At 44.5% G+C, this 19,027-nt stretch overlaps 1 protein-coding gene across 1 annotated transcript in view; it reads right to left on the reverse strand.

Annotated features, from left to right (window-relative positions):
• Positions 1–10,987: 10,987 nt before the first annotated feature.
• Positions 10,988–19,027, reverse strand: part of LOC109936838 (T-cell leukemia homeobox protein 1-like) — a 48,826-nt gene continuing 40,786 nt past the window's right edge. Inside the window, exon 3 of the mRNA XM_048601443.1 lies at positions 10,988–11,415. Coding sequence (XP_048457400.1) covers positions 11,196–11,415 — 220 coding nt within the window. The 3' untranslated portion in view covers positions 10,988–11,195. The remainder of the gene's footprint in view (positions 11,416–19,027) is intronic.

Genomic DNA, 19,027 nt, shown 5'->3' on the forward strand with positions numbered 1-19,027 from the left:
GATGTGGCTGGACCAGAATAGCTTGTTGGTGATATTTACTCCTAAGAATTTGAGGCTCTTGATCATCTCCACCTTATGCACATTAACAACTTGGATGTGAATGTAGAGGTATAATTAGTAAGTTTACAAATGACACAAAAATTGGGGCTATTTTTGATAGTGAGGAAGATGGTCTCAGGCTACAGTCTGATATGATTAACTGGTAAACTGGACAGAGCAATGGCACATGGAATTCAATCCTGATAAGCACAAGGTAATGCATTTTAGGAGGTCTAATAAAGGAAGGATGTACACAATGAATAGTAGGTCCCTCAGGAGCACTGAGGAGCAAAAGGACCTGGTGTACAAATCCATCAGTCCATGAAGGGGTCAGCACAGGTAGACAGGTTGGTGAAGAAGGCATGAGGGATTCCAGCTGGGGCATAGAATATAGGCATGTTGTAGGAGTAGAGAAGTCTTATTACACCTATACAAAACATTGTTAGACCACAGATAAAATACTGATGCCATTATGGTGCAAGGATGTGATTGCATTGGAGAGGGTACAGAGTAGATTTTTGATTTGATTTGATTTGATTTGATATAATTTTATTATTATCACATGTATCTGATGCAGTGAAAAGTATTGTTTTGCGTGCTTTCCAGGCAAATCATACCATACCTAAGCACATCAGGGTAATAAGAACTGAATGCAGAATATAGTGTTACAGCTACAGAGAAGGTGCAGAAAAAGATAAACTTTAATATATGAGCGGTCTACTCAAATGTCTGAAAGCATTAGGGAGAAGCTGTTCTTGAATCTGTTGGCATGTATTTTTAAACTTTTATATAAAGAAGGTGGAAGAGAGTATAACTGGGGTGATAGGGATCTTTGATAATGTTGACTGCTTTCCTGAGGCTGTGGGAAGAGTAGTTGGAATCAATGGAAGGAAGGCTGGCTTGTGTGATGGACAGGGCTGTGTTCACAACTCTGTAATTTCTTGTGGTCTTGGGCAGATCAGTTGCCATACCAAGCTGTGATATATCTGGATAAGACGCTTTCTATGGGGTGCATCTATGAAAACTGGTAAGAGTCATTGTGGACATGTTGAATTTCTTCAGCCTTCTGAGGAAGTAGAAGCATTGGTGATCTTTCTTGACCATAACATTGATGTGGCTGGACCAGAATAGCTTGTTGGTGATATTTACTCCTAGGAATTTGAGGCTTTCGATCATCTCCACATCAGCACCATTGATACAGACAAGGGTGTACTCTCCACTCTGCTTCCTGAAGTTGGTGACCAGTTCCTTCATTTTGCTGACATTCAGGGAGAGATTGGTGTCTTTACACCATGCCACTAAGCTGTCTGTCTCTTTCCTGTACTGTGTCTCGTCGTTGTTTAAGACCCGACCTATTACAGCAGTGTCATCAGCAAATTTGTAAATGGAGTCAGCGGTGAATTTGGCCACACAGTCATTGAGTGTGTAAGGAGTACAGTAAGGGGCTGAGTACACAGCCTTGCAGGTTGAGGATTATTGCAGAGGAGGTGTTGTTGCCTGTTCTTACCAATTGCAACCTGTGAGTCAAGAATAGAGAATCCAGTTGCAGAGGGGGGAGCAGAGCCCTAGATCTCAGAATTTCACGAGGATGTTGCCTGGGATGAAAATTCTCAGTTATGAGGAGAGTCTGGATAGGTTGAGCTTGTTTTCCTTAGAGCAGAAGAGGCAGGGTGAGGTGGGGGTTTGGGGTTTCTGACTGAGGTATACAAAATTATGTTAGGCCTAGATAGGGTAGATCATGAGAATCCTTTTCCCATGGCAGATGTGTCTAAGACCAGAAAGGACAAGTTTATGGTGAGGACTAAATGAGGAGATCTGAGGAACATGTTTTTCAACGAGAAAATGGCAAAAATATAGAACACATATGCCTGACAGTGTAGTGGAGGCAGCTCCTGCCATGACATTCAAGAAGCATCTGGACTAGCACTTAAAACGCTAGGGCATAGTAGCCATGAACCATATGCAGGTAAATGGGATTAGAGTAGTTTGGTGTTTGTTGGTCAGCATGGACATGGTGGGTCGAAGGTCCTAAATCATTCTGTTTCACTCTATGATTGAGATGTATAAATTTATGAGGGAAGTAGATAGAGTAGATAGGGAGAGCCTTTTCCACTTAATAGAGTGATCAATGACCTCACTGCCTGTAAGGCTGGTAAAAACATCAGCCCTCATACCATTTAACGAGTATATGGATGTACAGTTGCAACGCCAGGACATACAAGGCTATATGCCAAATGAAGGAAAATTGGACTACAATAGTGAGGTGGTTGTTTTTGACCAGCGCAGACCCGATGGGCTGAACAGCCTCTTTCTGTGCTGTAGATTCCTTCCACCACCACCCACTCCCTCACCATCAACGCTCAGTGGTAAGAGTGTGTACTATTTACAAGACACATTGCAAGAATTCACCAAAAATCCTCAGACATCACCTTCCAAACCCATGACCACTTCCTTCTGAAAGGTCAAGAATAGCAGATACATGGGAACACCACCACATGTAAGTTACCCTCTGAGCCACTCATCATCCTGACTTGAAAATATATCACCGTTCCTTCACTGCTCCTGGGTCAAAGTCCTGGAATTCCCTTCCTAAGGGCATTGTGGATAAACCTACACAAGTTGACTGCAGTGGCTCAAGAAGGCAGCTCGCCCAGACCTTCTCAAGGGCAGCTAGGGACAGGACATAAATGCTTGTGGATGTGGTGCCAATCAAGCAGGCTGCTTTGTCCTAGATGAAACCAAGCTTCTTCAATGTTGTTGAAGCTGCACCCATTAATTTTTTTGCTGAGTCCAGGAATAGTAGAGTTTGATTTCCAGTGCTTTATCCCAGTGAGGTGGGACACTGTCCAGAGAACCACTGTAACATACCCTTCGTACTCTGACGCCATTGTCTCTGGCTCTCCCCCATTTCCCCCTGCATGGCTCTCCTCCTAATTCTCATTGGCATGTCGCCTCTTCGCAACATTGTCTGAAGATACAACAGCAGCAATCAGATTTCCACCATCTCTGAAAGATGTCCATCTGCCATCCTTTACGGCATGAGCAGCAATTTCTTCAAGCCACATATTGGCAATATCAAAGCATTTGTCTTCAGGCTCTGCCATAAACTGCATTTCCTCATCACCGACACCGTTCCTCTCCCTGCCAACTGTCTGAGGCTAAACCAGACCATCCACAATCTTGGTGTTGCATTTTGCCTTTAATCAGGAAGGGAATGAGGGGTTACAGAGAAAAGGCAGGAAAGTGATGTTGAGGGCTATCTGATCAGCCATGATCTCATTGAATAGCCTACTCAGCAACATTCACAGTCCATGAATGAATAAAACAATATATTGGCTGAAAGGGCGTTGGAAACAGATCCCAAAGTAGCTTTCAAAAGAAAATTGAACATGAATGATTGACTGGCTCTTTTTCTGTGCTTTAAAGATTCTAAGGTTCTACTCTTTGAATTGGATAAATTCAACTGAATTTTCTTTCGTAAAAAGGAAACATTTGCAAGGCACTGGAATATATGAACTGTCTCTCGAGCCTGTGACATCATGACTGATCTACTCCATTCACTCCAAGTTCCTGAATATCTTTGTCTAACAAAAGTTTATCAATCTCCATTTTAAAATTAACCCCTCGGTTGAGCTATTGGTCAAGGACAATGGGGAGCGAGCTGCAGAGTGGAGCTGATTGGAAAGCTCCTAATAAAGAGCTGAAATAAAGATGAAATGAATGGCCTCCTTCTCCACTATATCAAAACCTTCTTTGATAGCATCTACTTCTGATTGCTATGTGGGCAAAGTATGTGGGCATTGGCTGTGGTCAAAATTCAACAGGCAGGCAACATCCACAAACTTCAATTCATTTTGAAGAGGGTCCTTGCACTTATTTCTTACTTTATAAAACCATACCGACCCTTGAATAGTCTTTGCATTCCCCCGTCTTTCTGCTCACCTGGCGTGTATTTGCGATGATTCGATGTTTAAGAAATTTCAGTGCCATTTCCTCATGGTCTAACTACCTGCTTTGTTTACTCAGATGCAAATAGTTCATGGTTCACCAGCATCTTCTCAGTGGCCCACCTCTTTCCAGCTGGAAACCTCCAGCCTGCATTTCCTCTCTGCTGCACATTGTTCTTTGATGTCCTCAACAGGCCTGTATCATAATAGCTCAACTGATCCTTTACTACCCCCACTCGATACTTCAAAGCTCCTGTTTTGATGTGTCAGACACATTCTTAACAATGACAAGTGGCTGATGGATTCTTTCAGGGCAGGTAGACACTCTCGACGAAAGTGAACACAAAACTTCCAAATAGTTTGAAAAACTCGAAAAAAGCAAAAACCTGATCCAATGATTTTCCATGGATCAAAGCATTTCTCATTCACTCCTGTTGTATAAAATTTGATTGTAAACTAACACCGTCCCATTCGCTCCTATTGTATAGAATCTCAGTGGACTAACCCTCTTTACGTGGACTCCCATCCACTTTTCCAACAGGCATAAAATCTTGCAACTGACTTCCATTGTATACAATCTTAATTTACACACTCACCCTAGCACATTCTGAGCAATACCAATGTTTAACTCACTTCCAGTGCCCTCCAGTTCATGAAACAAAAATTTAACTCAGGCATGCCATGAGCATCATGGACGAGGTCATAATTTATTGCCCATCCCTAATTGCCCTTGCGAATCTGATGGTGATCTACCTTAGTGGCTTTGCTCAGCCATTCACATTGGGTGTTTTTGCCCACTTCCTTCCTGCCAATGGCTGAGCTGTCCCCTGTAATATGGTGGACGGACAGGCACTGTATTGGCATCCCGCCAGCCATTTTTAGATAAATGTCGAAAAATAGATTAACACGAACAATGGTCAACTGAGCTTGGTAACAAGCCAACTAACCTGTTATTGCACTGCCCATGCCATGATGTAGTTGGCGACAGCAGATGGCACAAGTTTCAAAAGGCGAGAAGGAAGGAGGTGAGCACATCACTCGAGGATAAGCTGTGCACAACAGTGGCACCCACCACTGTTTCCTCAGTGGGAGAATGACCCACCCTTGACAGCAATCTGCCAAACTGATTGACCATCAGACCATAAGAAATAGAAGCAGAATTAGACCATTTGGCCCATCAAAGCTGCTCACCTTATGATCATGGCTGACATGTTTTCAACCCCATTGTCATGCCTTCCCCCCTCGTAATCCTTGATCCCTTTACCAATCTAAAAGCCACATATCTCTGTCTTAGACACTCAATGACTTGGCCCCCACAGCCTTCTGTGACAATGATATTCCACAGAGTCACCACCCTCTGGCTGAAGAAATTCCTCCTCATCTCAGGTTGGGCTTTGGGGAGATTTTGAAACTGGTAAAGTCCACATTTAGACCATTGGGCTGTAGGCTCCCGAGGTGGAGTATGAGATGCTGCTCCTCCAGTTTCCGGGTGGCATCATTGTGACACTGGAGGCGGCCCAGGATGAACATGTCACCCAGGGAGTGGGAGGGGGAGTTGAAGTGGCCCACCCCTCCTCTCTGTATTTATTTCAGAGCCCCCTACCACCCAGGAAGTGGGATGTGAGGATGTATAGTCCAGGTAGCTGTGGGAGTCAGTGGGTTTGTAATGGATATTAGTGGCCAGTCTATCCCCAGAAATGGAAACAGAAATGTTGAGGAAGGGAAGGGAGGAGTCAGAGATAGACCAGGTGAAAGTGAGGGCAGGGTGGAAATTGGAGGTGAAATTAATGAAGTTTTCCAATTCTAGACGAGAGAGGGAAGCAGCACTGATGATATCATCGATGTATCGGAGAAAGAGTTGTGGGTGGGGGCCGGAATAGGACTGGAACGAGCAATGTTCCACGTACCCCACGAAGAGACAGGCATAACTAAGACCCATGCGGGTACCCATGGCAACCCCTCTTACCTGAAGAAAATGAGAGGAGTTAAAGAGAAGTTGTTGAGGGTGAGGGTGAGGGTGAGGACAAGTTCAGCCAAGTGGAGGAGGGTGGTACTTCCTGTAAAGACTTCATCCCATTCTCTCAGTTCCTCCTTCTCCGTCGCATATGTTCAGATGAGGCTAACTTCAACAAGGTAGCCTCCGAAATGTCCACATTCTTCCTCAGCTCCGTTGTCGACAGGGCCCTCAATCAGGTCCGACGCATCTCCCGCACTTCAGCCCTCACCCTTCTCTTCCCTCCCGCAACAGCGATGGGGTTCCCCTTATGCTCACCTACCATCCCACCAGCATCCACATCCAGAAGACCATCAGACGCCATTTCCGCCACCTCCAGCAAGATGCCACCACTAGACACATATTCCCCTCCCCTCCCTTGTGCGCCTTCCGCAGGGACTGTTCCCTGGTCCACACTTCCTTCACCCCCAAAACCTCCCCACAGTCCTACGGCACCTTCCCCTGTAACCGGCGAAGGTGCAACACCTGCCCATTCACCTCCTCTCTCCCCACTATCCGAGGGCCCAAACATACCTTCCAGGTGAAGCAACACTTCACTTGCACTTCCAAGAATCTAGTCTACTGCATTCGCTGCTCACAATGTGGTCTCCTCTACACTGGGGAAACGAAGCGTAGACTTGGCGACCGCTTCGCAGAACATCTACGTTCTGCTCGCAAAAAAGACCCTGAACTACCTGTTGCCTGCCACTTCAATGCACCACCCTGCTCCCTGGCCAACATCTCTGTCTCCGGCTTGCTACAGTGTTCCAGTGAAGCCCAACACAAGTTGGAGGAGCAACACCTCATTTTCCACTTGAGGACCCTACAGCCCTCCGGACTCAATATTGAGTTCAATAATTTTAGGGCCTAAACTCTCCCATGTCCCAGCCCCCCACCCCACACACCAGGCCTTGTTACCACATAGCCTGCCACTACACACCCCCTGTTGTTAGTCACTAACAGTCCCCATTAACAACTATTCACCCTCCCAGCCTGATCGTTAGCAACTCCTTTGTCTGTCCAACTGTCTTTCTCTCTCTTTGGGCTCTATCCTATCGTTTACTCCCTATCCCACCCACCTCCCTATTTTCTGCATATAAACTGACATTTTCCCAGCCACCATCAGTTCTGAAGAAGGGTCACTGGACCCGAAATGTTAACTCTGTTTTCTCCTCCACAGATGCTGCCAGACCTGCTGAGCTTTTCCAGCAACTTTGTTTTTGTAACTCAACAAATAGTATTTATTATTGTAATTACATCATGGGCACACTGCATGGTATCCCCTCCACCTCCATCTTTTTTCTACAAAAGTATATGTATATATATATATATATATATGTGTATGACCAGTAGGCATTCTAATATAATTGTATTACCCAGAAAATTCCAACATACAGAAATGACTTGGTCCCAAGGTGGACTGGAGAAGACACGGTGCATTCATCCTTTGAGTAAAGTTTGCTTGTGAGCATATTTTCTAATTGACTGAAACTTCATAGCTAACTCTTGGGGACTCTTGTGGTGTTATAGTGTATCCCTATCTCCAGGCCAGGAGGACCAGTCCCACCAGCTCTGGAGGTGTGAATATTTCTCGTCTTTATGGGAATCAGATGTAATGGTATTGCAATTGAGTAAAGGTAACTACAAAGACATGAGTTAGGAGTTGGCCAGAATCGATCAGAAAAGAAGCCTCGCAGGGAAGACAGTGGAGCAGCAATGGCAGGAATTTCTGGGGGTAATTTGGAGGCACAGCAGAAATTCAACTCAAGGAAGAAGAAACAGGCTAAGGGGAGGACGAGGAAACGATAGCTGGCAGTGGAAGACAGGGACAACATAAAAGCAAAAGAAAAAGCATACAATGTGGTGAAGATTAAGGGGAAATCTGGAGGATTGGGAAACCGTTAAAAACCAGCAGAGGCTAACTAAAAAAAAAAGCAGGGAGGAGATTATGTTAGCTAGTAATATAAAAGAGGATTGCAAGAGTTTTTCACATATCTAAAAAGGTAAGAGAGAAGTGAAAGTTGGCATTGGACTGCTGGAAAATGAGGCTAGGCAAGTAGTAATTGGAAACAAAGAAATGTACTGAATAGGTACTTTGCATCAGATTTCACGGTGGAAGATACCAGCAGCATACCAGAACTTCAAGACAGTAGCGGGGCCAGAGGTGAGTGTAATGGCCATCACTATGGAAAAGGTGTTGGGGGAGCGAAAAGGTGTTGGGGGAGCTAAAAGGTCTGAAGGTGGATAAGTCACCAGGACCAGATGGACTTCAGCCTACAGTTCAGAAGGAGATAGCTAAGGAGATTGGGGAGGCATTGATGGTGATCTTTTAGGAATCACTGCAGTCAGGGAGGACTGGAAAATGGCTAATGCCTGTTTAAAAAAGGAGAGAGGCAGAAGACAGGAAACTATAGGCAGTTAGCTTGACATTGGTTGCTGGTAAGATTTTAGTGTCCATTATTAAGGATGAGGTTGAGAAGTATTTGGATGTGCATGGTAAAATAGGGCTGAGTCAGCATGGCTTTGTCAAGGGGAGTCATGCCTGATGAATCTGTTAGAATTCTTTGAGGAGGTAACAAGCAAGTTCGATAAAAGAGAGCCAGTGAATGTGAACCATTTGGATTTTCAGAAAGCCTTTGACAAGGTACTGCAGAGGAGGCTGTTAAATAAGAACCCATATTGTTAGGGACAATGTGCTAGCATGGATAGAGGATTGGCTAAATGGCAAAAGGCAGAGAGTGGGGATGGCAGCCAGTGACTAGTGGAGCTCTGCAGGGGTCAGTGTTCGGACCATGACTATTCATGTTATATATGAGAAATCTGGATGAAGGAAATAAGGGCATTGTTGCTAAGTTTGCAGATGACACAAAGATAGGTGGAAGGACAGGTAGTTTTGAGGAAGCAGGGAGGCTGTAGAAGGACTTGGAAAGTCTAGGAGAGTGGGCAAAGAAGTGGCAGATGGAACACAGTGTGGGAAAGTGTGAGGTTATGCACTTTGGTGGGAAGAATAGAGGCATAGAGTATTTTCTAAATGGGAAAAGCTTTGGAAATCTGAACCACAAAGGGACTTGGGAGTTCTAGTCCAGGATTGTCATTCGGATAAGATGCAGGTTCAGTTGGCAGTTGAGAAAGCAAATGCAATGTTAGCCTTCATTTCGAGAGGGCTAGAATACAAGAATAGAAAAGTACTGTTGAATCTGTACAAGGTTCTGGTGAGGCCACCTTTGCAATTTTGTGCTTAGTTTTGGGCCCCATATCTGAGGAAGGATATGCTGACCTTGGAAACAATCCAGGGGAGGTTTACAAGAATGGTAAGAAATCAGCCCAAGCTTAGTGGGCTGAAAGGCCTGTTCCCGTGCTATATTGCATTGTATTGTATAAAGAGCTTGGCATATGAGGAGCAGTTGGGGACTCTGGGTGTGTACTTGATGGGGTTCTGAAGTATGACGGGAAATATGATTGAAACTTACAGAATATGGAAAGGCCTCAATAGAATGGAGGTGGAGAAGTTGTTTCCACTAGTAGGAGAGGCTAGGACCCGAGGGCATGGCCTCAGAGTGAAGTGACGGCCCTTTCGAACTAAGATGAGGAGGAATTTCTTCAGCCAGAGGGTGGGGAGTCTATGGAACCCATTGTTACTGAAGGCTGTGGGGGAAACGTCATTGAGCGTATTTAAGACAGAGATAGATAAGTTCTCGATTAGTAAGGGGATCAAGGGTTATGGGGAGAAGGCAGGATGGGTTTGAGAAACATGTCAGCCATGATCGAAAGGTAGAGCAGGCTTGATCGGCTGAACGGGCCAATTCTGCTACTATTCCTTATGGTGTTTCGGTCTTATGGAAAAGGTAGTAGATTGGTACTAAACAATACAGCCTGTGCGGGCATGATGATCTGAATGGCCTCCTTGTGAACTGTAATATTTTCATATTTCTGAACTTATCTGGTTAACATTTGCCATGTTAATTATGGAGACGATACGAAGGTAGGTCACGTTGTCAACAGTGCGGAGGGCTGTTCTAGGTTACAAAGGGACATTGATAGAATGCAGAGCTGGGCTCAGAAGTGGCAGATGGAGTTTAACCCTGAAAAGCGTGAGGTGATTCATTTTCGAAGGACAAACTTGAAAGCAGAATACAGGGTTAACGGAAAGATTCTTGGCAGTATGGAGGAGCAGAGGGATCTTGGGGTTCATGTTCACAGTTCCCTGAGAGCTGCCACCCAGGTAGATAGAGTTGTTAAGAAGGCGTATGGTGTGTTTTCTTTCATTAATAGAGGGATTGAGTTCAAGAACCGTGAAGTTATGCTCCAGCTATACAAAAGCCTGGTTCGGCCACATCCGGAATATTGTGTCCAGTTCTAGTCGCCTCATTACAGGAAAGATATGGAAGCGTTAGAAAAGGTGCAGAGGAGATTTACCAGGATGTTGCCTGGAATGGAGGGAAGGTCTTACGAGGAAGGGTTGAGAGAGCTAGAGCTTTTCTCTTTAGAACGACGAAGGATGAGAGGTGACTTGATAGAGGTGTACATAATGATCAGAGGTATAGATAGAGTGGACAGCCAGAGACTTTTTCCGAGGGTGGAGGTAGCTTTTACGAGGGAACATAGTTTTAAAGTGAAAGGAGGTAGATATCGGGGAGACGTCAGAGGTAGGTTCTTTACTCAGAGAGTGGTAGGGGTGTGGAATGCATTGCCGGAGAGGGTAGTGGAGTCGGCCTCATTAGGGGCATTTAAGCGGCTATTAGATGGGCATATGGATGATATTATAAGGTAGGGATGGAGGTTAGATAGACCTTAGGATCAGGGTAAAAGTTCGGCACAACATCGTGGGCCGAAGGGCCTGTACTGTGCTGTACTGTTCTATGTTCTATGTTCTTCTCCTCAGCCAAGTGCCTCAGGATATTTTCTCTTGCCCTTCTATTCAAAAGCCAGTTGCTGTGTCCACTTGATGAACCTGTTCTCGTTTTTAAAACAGCACGACTGAAAATTTGATTAATTGAGCATTTTTTATTTTTTTTTTCACATTGCAATAACCTTTTAGCGAGTTTTTTTTTCATGTGTGTCTCTGATAACTATACTTTACATTTTAAAAAGAAAAGATTCCGGCCAGTAATATACAGTAATGTGCAGCACGATTTGGTATGGGGGGGCTTTCAGTGTCTCTGCCAGTGGGGAGAGAAAAGGAAAGTTCCCGGAACGATTGCCGGTGTTATGGTCATTCAAACCACCGATGCCACTGAAGTCACGGAAGTGATTTTGCTGCTGTCATCTGCCCAGGGCTGGAGGTTCTGCAGGGCATATAGTGAGGCATTGTGCAGACACAGGGGGTCAGGCTGAACGGGCTGAGTCAGCGATTTCTGAAAGGCCTCTTGCTGGAGCTGAATCATCAGTCGGTTCGCCTGCTGCCTCTCAGCTTCCCGTTCCTCAGCCGTCTGCCTCCTGATCGGAAAGATTACCAGAGAGAAAACAGGTCATTTATGGGGAAGAACTTCCTTGTTCTCTTATGGAGTCAGAGTCATACCGCACGGAAAAAGACCCTTCGGTCAAACAAGTCCATGCTGAACATAATCCCAAACTAAACTAGCCCCACCTGCCTGCTCCTGGCCCATATCCCTCCAAACCTTTCCTATTCATGTACTTAGCCAAATGTCTTTTAAACATTATAAATGTACCCACATCCACCACTTCCTCTGGAAGTTTATTAACCTCTGTATATAAAATTTGCCCCTCATGTCTTTTTAAAATCTCTCTCCTCTCACCTTAAAAATGTGCCCCCTGGTCTTGAACTCCCCCATCCTCGGGAAAAGACAACTACCATTAACTCTGTCTATATGCCTCACGATTTTATAAACTTCTATAAGGTCAACTCTCAACCTCCTATGCTCTAATGAAAGAAGTCCCAGCCTATCCAGCCTTTCTTTATAACTTAAACCTTCCATATCCAGCAACATCCTGGCAAAATGAGATAACAAGGTGTAGAGCTGGATGAACACAGCAGGCCAAGCAGCATCAGGGGAGCAGGAAGGCTGACGTTTCGGGCCTAGACCCACTAAGAACATCCTGGCAAATCTCTTTTGAACTCTCTCCAGCTTAATAATATCCTTCCTGTAACTGGGCGACCAGGACTGGACACAGTATTCTAGAAGAGGCCTCACCAATGTTTTGTACAACCTCAACATGACTTCCTAACTCCTGTCCTCAAAGGACTGAGCAATAAAGGCAAGCATGGAGTGGCATGGTGGCTCAGTGGTTAGCACTGCTGCCTCATAGCGCCAGGGACCCGGGTTTGATTCCACCCTCGGGCGACTGCCTGTGTGGAGTTTGCACAATCTCCCCGTGTCTGCGTGGGTTTCCTCCGGGTGCTCCAGTTTCTTCCCACAATCCAAAGACATGCAGGGTAGGTGGATTGGCCATGCTAAATTGCCCATAGTGTTCAGGGATGTGTGGGTTATAGAGGGATGGGTCTGGGCAGGATGCTTCAAGGTTCAGTGTGGACTGGTTGGGCCAAAGGGCCTGTTTCCACACTGTAGGGATTCTACGATGATTGATCTGGTTCCTGTCTGCCATTTTGGCTGATCATATAAGATACTACTTGTACAATGAGCTCAATGTTGTGGGAGAATATTCATCCTTCAACTAGATCCATTCCAAAACCCTGTAATTCCCTTCCTATTTGCATTATGGGTATACTTACACGCACATGGACTGCAGCAGTACAAGAAGGAATGGGCAATAAACACTGGCCCAGACAGCAATGCCCACATCTTATGAGTGAATAAAAAGATTGTAATGATCACTTTGTGGGAACCTGCTGCATGCAAATTGGCATGTTGCACTTTTTAAACTACACCGTGAAGTCCTTGAAACATTCTAAGATTGTGATATCTCATCCTTGTTCTTTAATGGAATATGAACTCTATTAGGGCACCACTGTGACTCAGTGATTAGCACTGCTGTGTCACAGCACCAGGGACCTGGGTTTAATTCCAGCCTCGGGAGACTGTACTTGTGGAATTTTCCCACTCTGACCGTGTCTTTGTGGGTTCCTCTAGGTGCTCCACTTTCCCCACACAGTCCAAATGATGTGAGGATTATGTGGATTGGCCATGCTAAATTGCTCATAGTGTCCAGTGATGTGCAGGCTGGGGGGATTAGCCAATGGGAAATGCGGGGTTATAGAGTAGGGATGTGGGTCTGGTTGGCATACTGTTTGGGGGGGTCAGTGTGGACTCAATGGGCCAAATGGCCTGCTTCCACACTGTAGGGATTCTATGATTTGTTGCCTATCACGAATTGCCCTTGTACTAAATGGCAGGCTAGACAATTTCAAATCCAACCACATTGCTGTGGGTCTGGAATTACATGAAGCCAGACCAGGTAAGGATGGTAGATTTCCATCCCTAAAGGACCTTAGAGAACCAGAATCACTGAAGTGTGAAATGAAAGAAGGAGGCCATTTGGCCAATCACTACTGTACATGCTCTTCAAACGAGGATCAATATCTAGTGCAATCTCCTGCTTTATCCCAATACCCCTGCACATTATTTTTATCCAAATAATCATCCAATGTCCTCTTTAATGCTTTCTTTTATGATAATCAATGGTAGTTCCACAGTCACCATGCCTAAGATTAGCTTTATGTTCCAAAATATTAATTTAAGGCAAATCAGGACAGGACTTATACACTGTATAGTAGGGTCCTTGGAGTGTCACAGGTAGACAGGGTAGTGAAGAAGGCTTTTAGTATGCTTGTCTTTATTGGTCAGCGCATTGAGGAGAGGAGTTGGGAGGTCATGTTGTGGCTGTACAGGACATTGATTAGGCCACTTTTGGAATACTGTATCCAATTCTGGTCTCCTTCCAAGTGGAAGGATGTTGTGAAACTTGAAAGGGTCCAGGAAAGATTTACAAGGATGTTTCCAGGGTTGGAGGCTTTAAACTATAGGGAGATGCTGACCAGATATCCTAAATTAATATAGTCCCATTTGTCAGTATTTGGTCCATATCCCTCTAAACCCTTCCTATTCATGGTGCCTTTTAAATGTTGTAATTGTACCAGCCTCCACCACCTTCTCTGGCAGCTCATTCCATACACTCATCATCCACTGTGTGAAAAAGTTGCCCCTTAGGTCCCTTTTAAAAATTTCCCCTCACCCTAAGCCTAAGCCCTCTAGTTTTGGACTGCCCTCACCCTGGGGAAAAAACTTTGGCTATTCACCCGATCCATGCCCCCAGCCTCCGATGCTCCAGGGAAATAGCACCAGCCTCTCCCTATTACTCAAACTCTCTAACCCTGGCAACGTCCTTATAAATCTTTTCCGAATCCTTTCAAGTTTAATAACATCTTTCCTGTAACTCCTTGCTCTCTTCTTATAACCCTGCAAATCCTTTCTCTTCCATCTATTAATCTATTTCCGTGCGGAATGTTACACTTGAATCTGCCTCAATTTCCCCTCTCAGGCAACTTGTTCTAGATTGCTATATCTCATCGTGTTTAATAGAGTGAAAAAAAAATCATATCCTGCCTAGTTTTCTTGCTAATAGTCTTTAAATCTGTGTCCTTATTCACCAACTTTCTTGGGTCCAGTTTCTCCTTCAGCAAAGTGCCTCATAATTTTGAATGCCTCTATAAAATTATCCCCTTTTCTATTTCAAGAAGCTGGAGGTTGAGGGTAAAACATGTGGCAGCGTTCACTTACATGTTAACACACTTGGATCTTAAATCCGAAGAGACACATTTATATTGGATCTTGGAACGTTAACCATTTCTCTCTCTACAGATCGTACCAAATCTGCTGGGATTTTCAAACACTTCCTGTTTTTCTTGTACCTGAATGGGGCCTGAATATGGGAGTGAACTGGAAGCACTTAATGTCTTTTAGTTACTCTAACATTCTTGGGAAGTTATCCTATTCATACTTCTCACAAATGCGGCATGTTTGAACACGTTGGCTCTAACTTGCGGCGAGAAGTGAGCTACAATTTACCTGACAAATTCAGGTAATTGGTCTTTCCTTGGGGATGGTATCAGATTCTTATGTCAGTGATAGGCAATTAGCCTGGTGAAGACTGTCCTGAATACCGAAACACACACACACAGACAGACAGACACGCAGACACACACACACACACACACACACACACACGCACACATACACACATAGACACACGTGTGCACACACACACGCGCGTGCGCGCACAAACACACACACCCTCCCCCCCTCCCTGTGAAATGACAGTACAATTAGCTGTTGTAGGGGAAGTGACAAGTAAGCACCCCATACTTTGACAGCAAGTGAGTTCACCAACTTAAGATCAAAAGTACCGCTCCCACAGCAGCAAGTGCTGGTAATGGTTTTGCTAAATTGCCTACAGCTCCTCCAGACCCACAACGTGCTTCTTTAATTGTCCCATTGGCACCCGCCCTTTTGCCTCATACCACCACCTCTTTTGTCATTTAATCATTCCTGCCCTTTGTTCTTTCTTTTTCCAGTCCACCACCCCAAACTCCTTCCCGACACTGTTCTCTGGCTCTGGAATTTGTTTATAAAATCCTGTGTCTCAAACATCTGGCAGGTTCTGCTGAAAGACCATTTCCTAGAAACATAAGTAGCAAGTTGAAGTTAACCCACCCACTGAAGAACTGAAGAGACAAAAACAGAAATTGCTGGAGAAACTCAGTAGGTCTGGAAGAGAACATAAAGCAGAGTTAATGTTTCAGGTCCAGTGATCCTTGTTCAGAATGTTCTAAAGAACATCTCAAACTATTCACGCTGCCCATTCTGCCTCCAGGAAAATGGAAAATGTCATATCTGGATTGGGACTTGTGATTTCTGGGCTCGTCACTCATTTTAATCACCATAGACAGCCCTTCTAATGTGTTGACTATCCAGGATCAAGGTAATATTTCAGTTCAAGGACTTTTCTAGTTCTGAAAAAAAAATTCTCGATCTGAAACGTTAACTCTATTTCTCTCTTCATTGAATCTGGCAAGACCGGCTGGACATTTCCAGAGTTTTCTGTTTTATCTGAGATTTCCAGCATCAAAAGGCTTTTATTTTTGTATGGAATCAGGGTTGTTGGATGTAGCTAAGACAGTGATCAGCCTTAATGAGAACATAAGTAACAGGAGCAGGAGGAGGCTGCACAGTCACTGGAAATTGACCGACCTTATATTTTAACACAAATGTAGAGTCATAGAGTCATGCAACATGGAAACAGACCCTGTGGCCCAACTAGTTCGCACCGACAATGCTCCCAAACTAAACTAGTCCCACTTGCCTGCATTTGGCCCATATCCCTCCAAACCTCTCCTACTCATGAACATATCCAAATGGCTTTTAAATGTTGTAACTATACCTGGATCCACCACTTCCTCTGGCAGTTCATTCCACACACGAACCACTCTTTGTAAAAAAAAAAGTTGGCCCTCATGTCCATTTGAAACTTTCTTCTCTCACCTTAAAAATATGCCCTCTAGTTTTGAATAACCCTACCCTAGGGCAAAGACCCTCACTATTTACTTTATCCATGCCCCTCATCATTTCATAAGGTCGGAAATCACACAACACCAGGTTATAGTCCAAAAGGTTTATTTGAAAAGACAGACTTTTGGAGCATCACTCCTTTTTCAGGTGTTAGTGAGAGAGGTAGAATTAGACACAGAATTTATAAGTAAAAGATCAAAGGGTCACATGACTGATGAGGATGTATTAAACAAACCTGAAGTGCTGTTAAATCTTCATTCAGTTAGAAGGCTTTAATTGATTAATATGTATTTTTAAATTCCCGAATTCCTTTCAAGTCACTGTCCTGAGAGAACTAAAGGTTTTATCAGTGTAAAGAAGAGGTGACATTTTAGGTCAGACAATACATGTTAGGTGTGAGGCCTTGTTTAGAATCTGTTTGTGTTTTGGTTTGGAGTCAGATTAGTTTTATTTTATAAAGTAGGAATTTATAAAATGCCACATTGACTGATTGTTTATAAATTGTATGCTTTTTGAACAGAATGGAATGTATCTGCAAATACAAATTCACGCCATAGATTCACGTGCGTGTGTGTGTGAGAGAGAGTGTGAATGTGATTGTGAGTGCGTGTGTGTGTGTGAGAACGTGTGAGGGAGAGAGAGTGTGTGTGTATGTGTGTGTGTGTTTGTGTTTGAGTGTGTGTATGAGAGAGGATCTGTGTGAGAGTGCGTGTGTCTCTGTGTGTGCGTGTGAACACACAGATCCTCTCAAACACAAACACACACACACACACACACACAGAGACACGCACTCTCACATAGATCCTCCTCAAACACACACACACACACAGAGACACACGCACTCTCACATAGATCCTCTCTCAAACACACACTGTCTCTCAAACACACACACACACACACACACACACACACACACACTCACTCTCCCTCACACACACACGCTCTCTCTCCTACACACGTGCGCGCGCACACACGCACACACTCTCTCTCTCTCTCTCACTCCCACACATGCACTCTTTCTCTCTCTCTCCGACTATAACCTGGTGTCGTGTGATTTCTGACCTTGTCCACCCCAGTCCAACACTTTATAAGTCTCGATAAGGTCACCCCTCAGCCTCCTATGCTCCAGTGAAAAAAGTCCCAGCCAATCCAGCCTTTACCTCAAACCCTCCATTCCCTGTAACATTCTGGTAAATCTTTTCTGAACCCTCTCCAATTTAATAATACTCTGCCAATAGCAGGGCAGCCAGAACTTCACACAGTACTCCAGAAGAGGCCTTACCAATGTCCTGTAAAACCTTAACATGGCGTTCCAACTCCTATACTCAAAGGTCTGAGCAATGAAGTCAAGCACGCTTCTTAACTCGTCTGATCCCCAAATCATTTGACACTGAGTGCTGCAAGATCCATCAATCTCTGTTTTGAATTTACTCAACAACTGAGCAACCCTAAGATCACAAAACAGAAGAGCAGAAATAGGCCATTCAGCCCACTGAGTCTGTTCCACCATTCAATGAAATCACGCTGATCTAATAATCTTCAACTTCACTTTCCTGTCTTTTCACATCATCCTTGATTCCCTTACTGAGTAAAACTCGGTCTATCTCAGCCTTGAATGCACTTATTGACCCAGTCTCTACAGCCCTCTGTGCTAAGGAATTCCACAAATCTTCCACCATCTGAAGGAAGAAATTCCTCCTCATCTCTGTCTTAAATTCACATCCCACCTCATTCTGAGATTATGCCCACTGGTCCTACACACTCTCATTTCTCATTTACCCTATCAAGTTCCCTAAGAATCTGGATTGTTTCAATAAGGTCGCCTCTCATTATACTATATTCCAATGACTACAGGCCCCAACTATCCTCACGTGAAAGTCCCTCCGTACCTAATATTATCGGAGTGAACCTTCTCTGGACTGCCTCCAACTATGGTCTGATTAGTGCCATATACAGTTTTAGCAAAACCTCTCCACTTTTGGAAAACAAAGAATCGCGGATGCTGGAGATCTGAAACAAAAACAGAAAGTGCCAGAGAAACTCAGCAGGTCTGGCAGCATCTGTGGAGAGAGAAACAGAGTTAACGTTTCAGGTCCAGTGACCGTTCTTCGGAACGGAAAAGACCTGTGAAAGGGCGGCATTCAAGGTAGAGGTGGGAGGGGAATTGGGGGGGGGGGGGGGGGAGAAGAGGGAGCGAGGCAAAATAGATGGAGATGGTGGCCAGAGGATGAGAATGACTGGGAAGATGACAAAGGGATAGTCAGCCTGGGAAGAAGCAAAGGCTGAATAGGTGATAGAGTCATAGACTCATACAGCAAGGAAAAGTGAACTCGCAGGAAGTGTGAAAATCTACTCCCTTTGAAATATTTCACTTGCCTTTCCCATTACCCAATGAACTTCAATACCAGCTTACTCCAAGTGAAGAAATTTCTCCTCACTTCAGATCCCTTATCCTGAACTGGTGACCCATTGTTCGAGGTCCTCCAGCCAGCGGTATCCACCCTGGCAGGTTCTCTAAGAACCTTAGATAGTAGGAACTGCAGATGCTGGAGAATCTGAGATAA

This window comes from Rhincodon typus, chromosome 1, assembly GCF_021869965.1.
Source record: "Rhincodon typus isolate 14 chromosome 1, sRhiTyp1.1, whole genome shotgun sequence".
Taxonomy (NCBI): Eukaryota; Metazoa; Chordata; class Chondrichthyes; order Orectolobiformes; family Rhincodontidae; genus Rhincodon; species Rhincodon typus.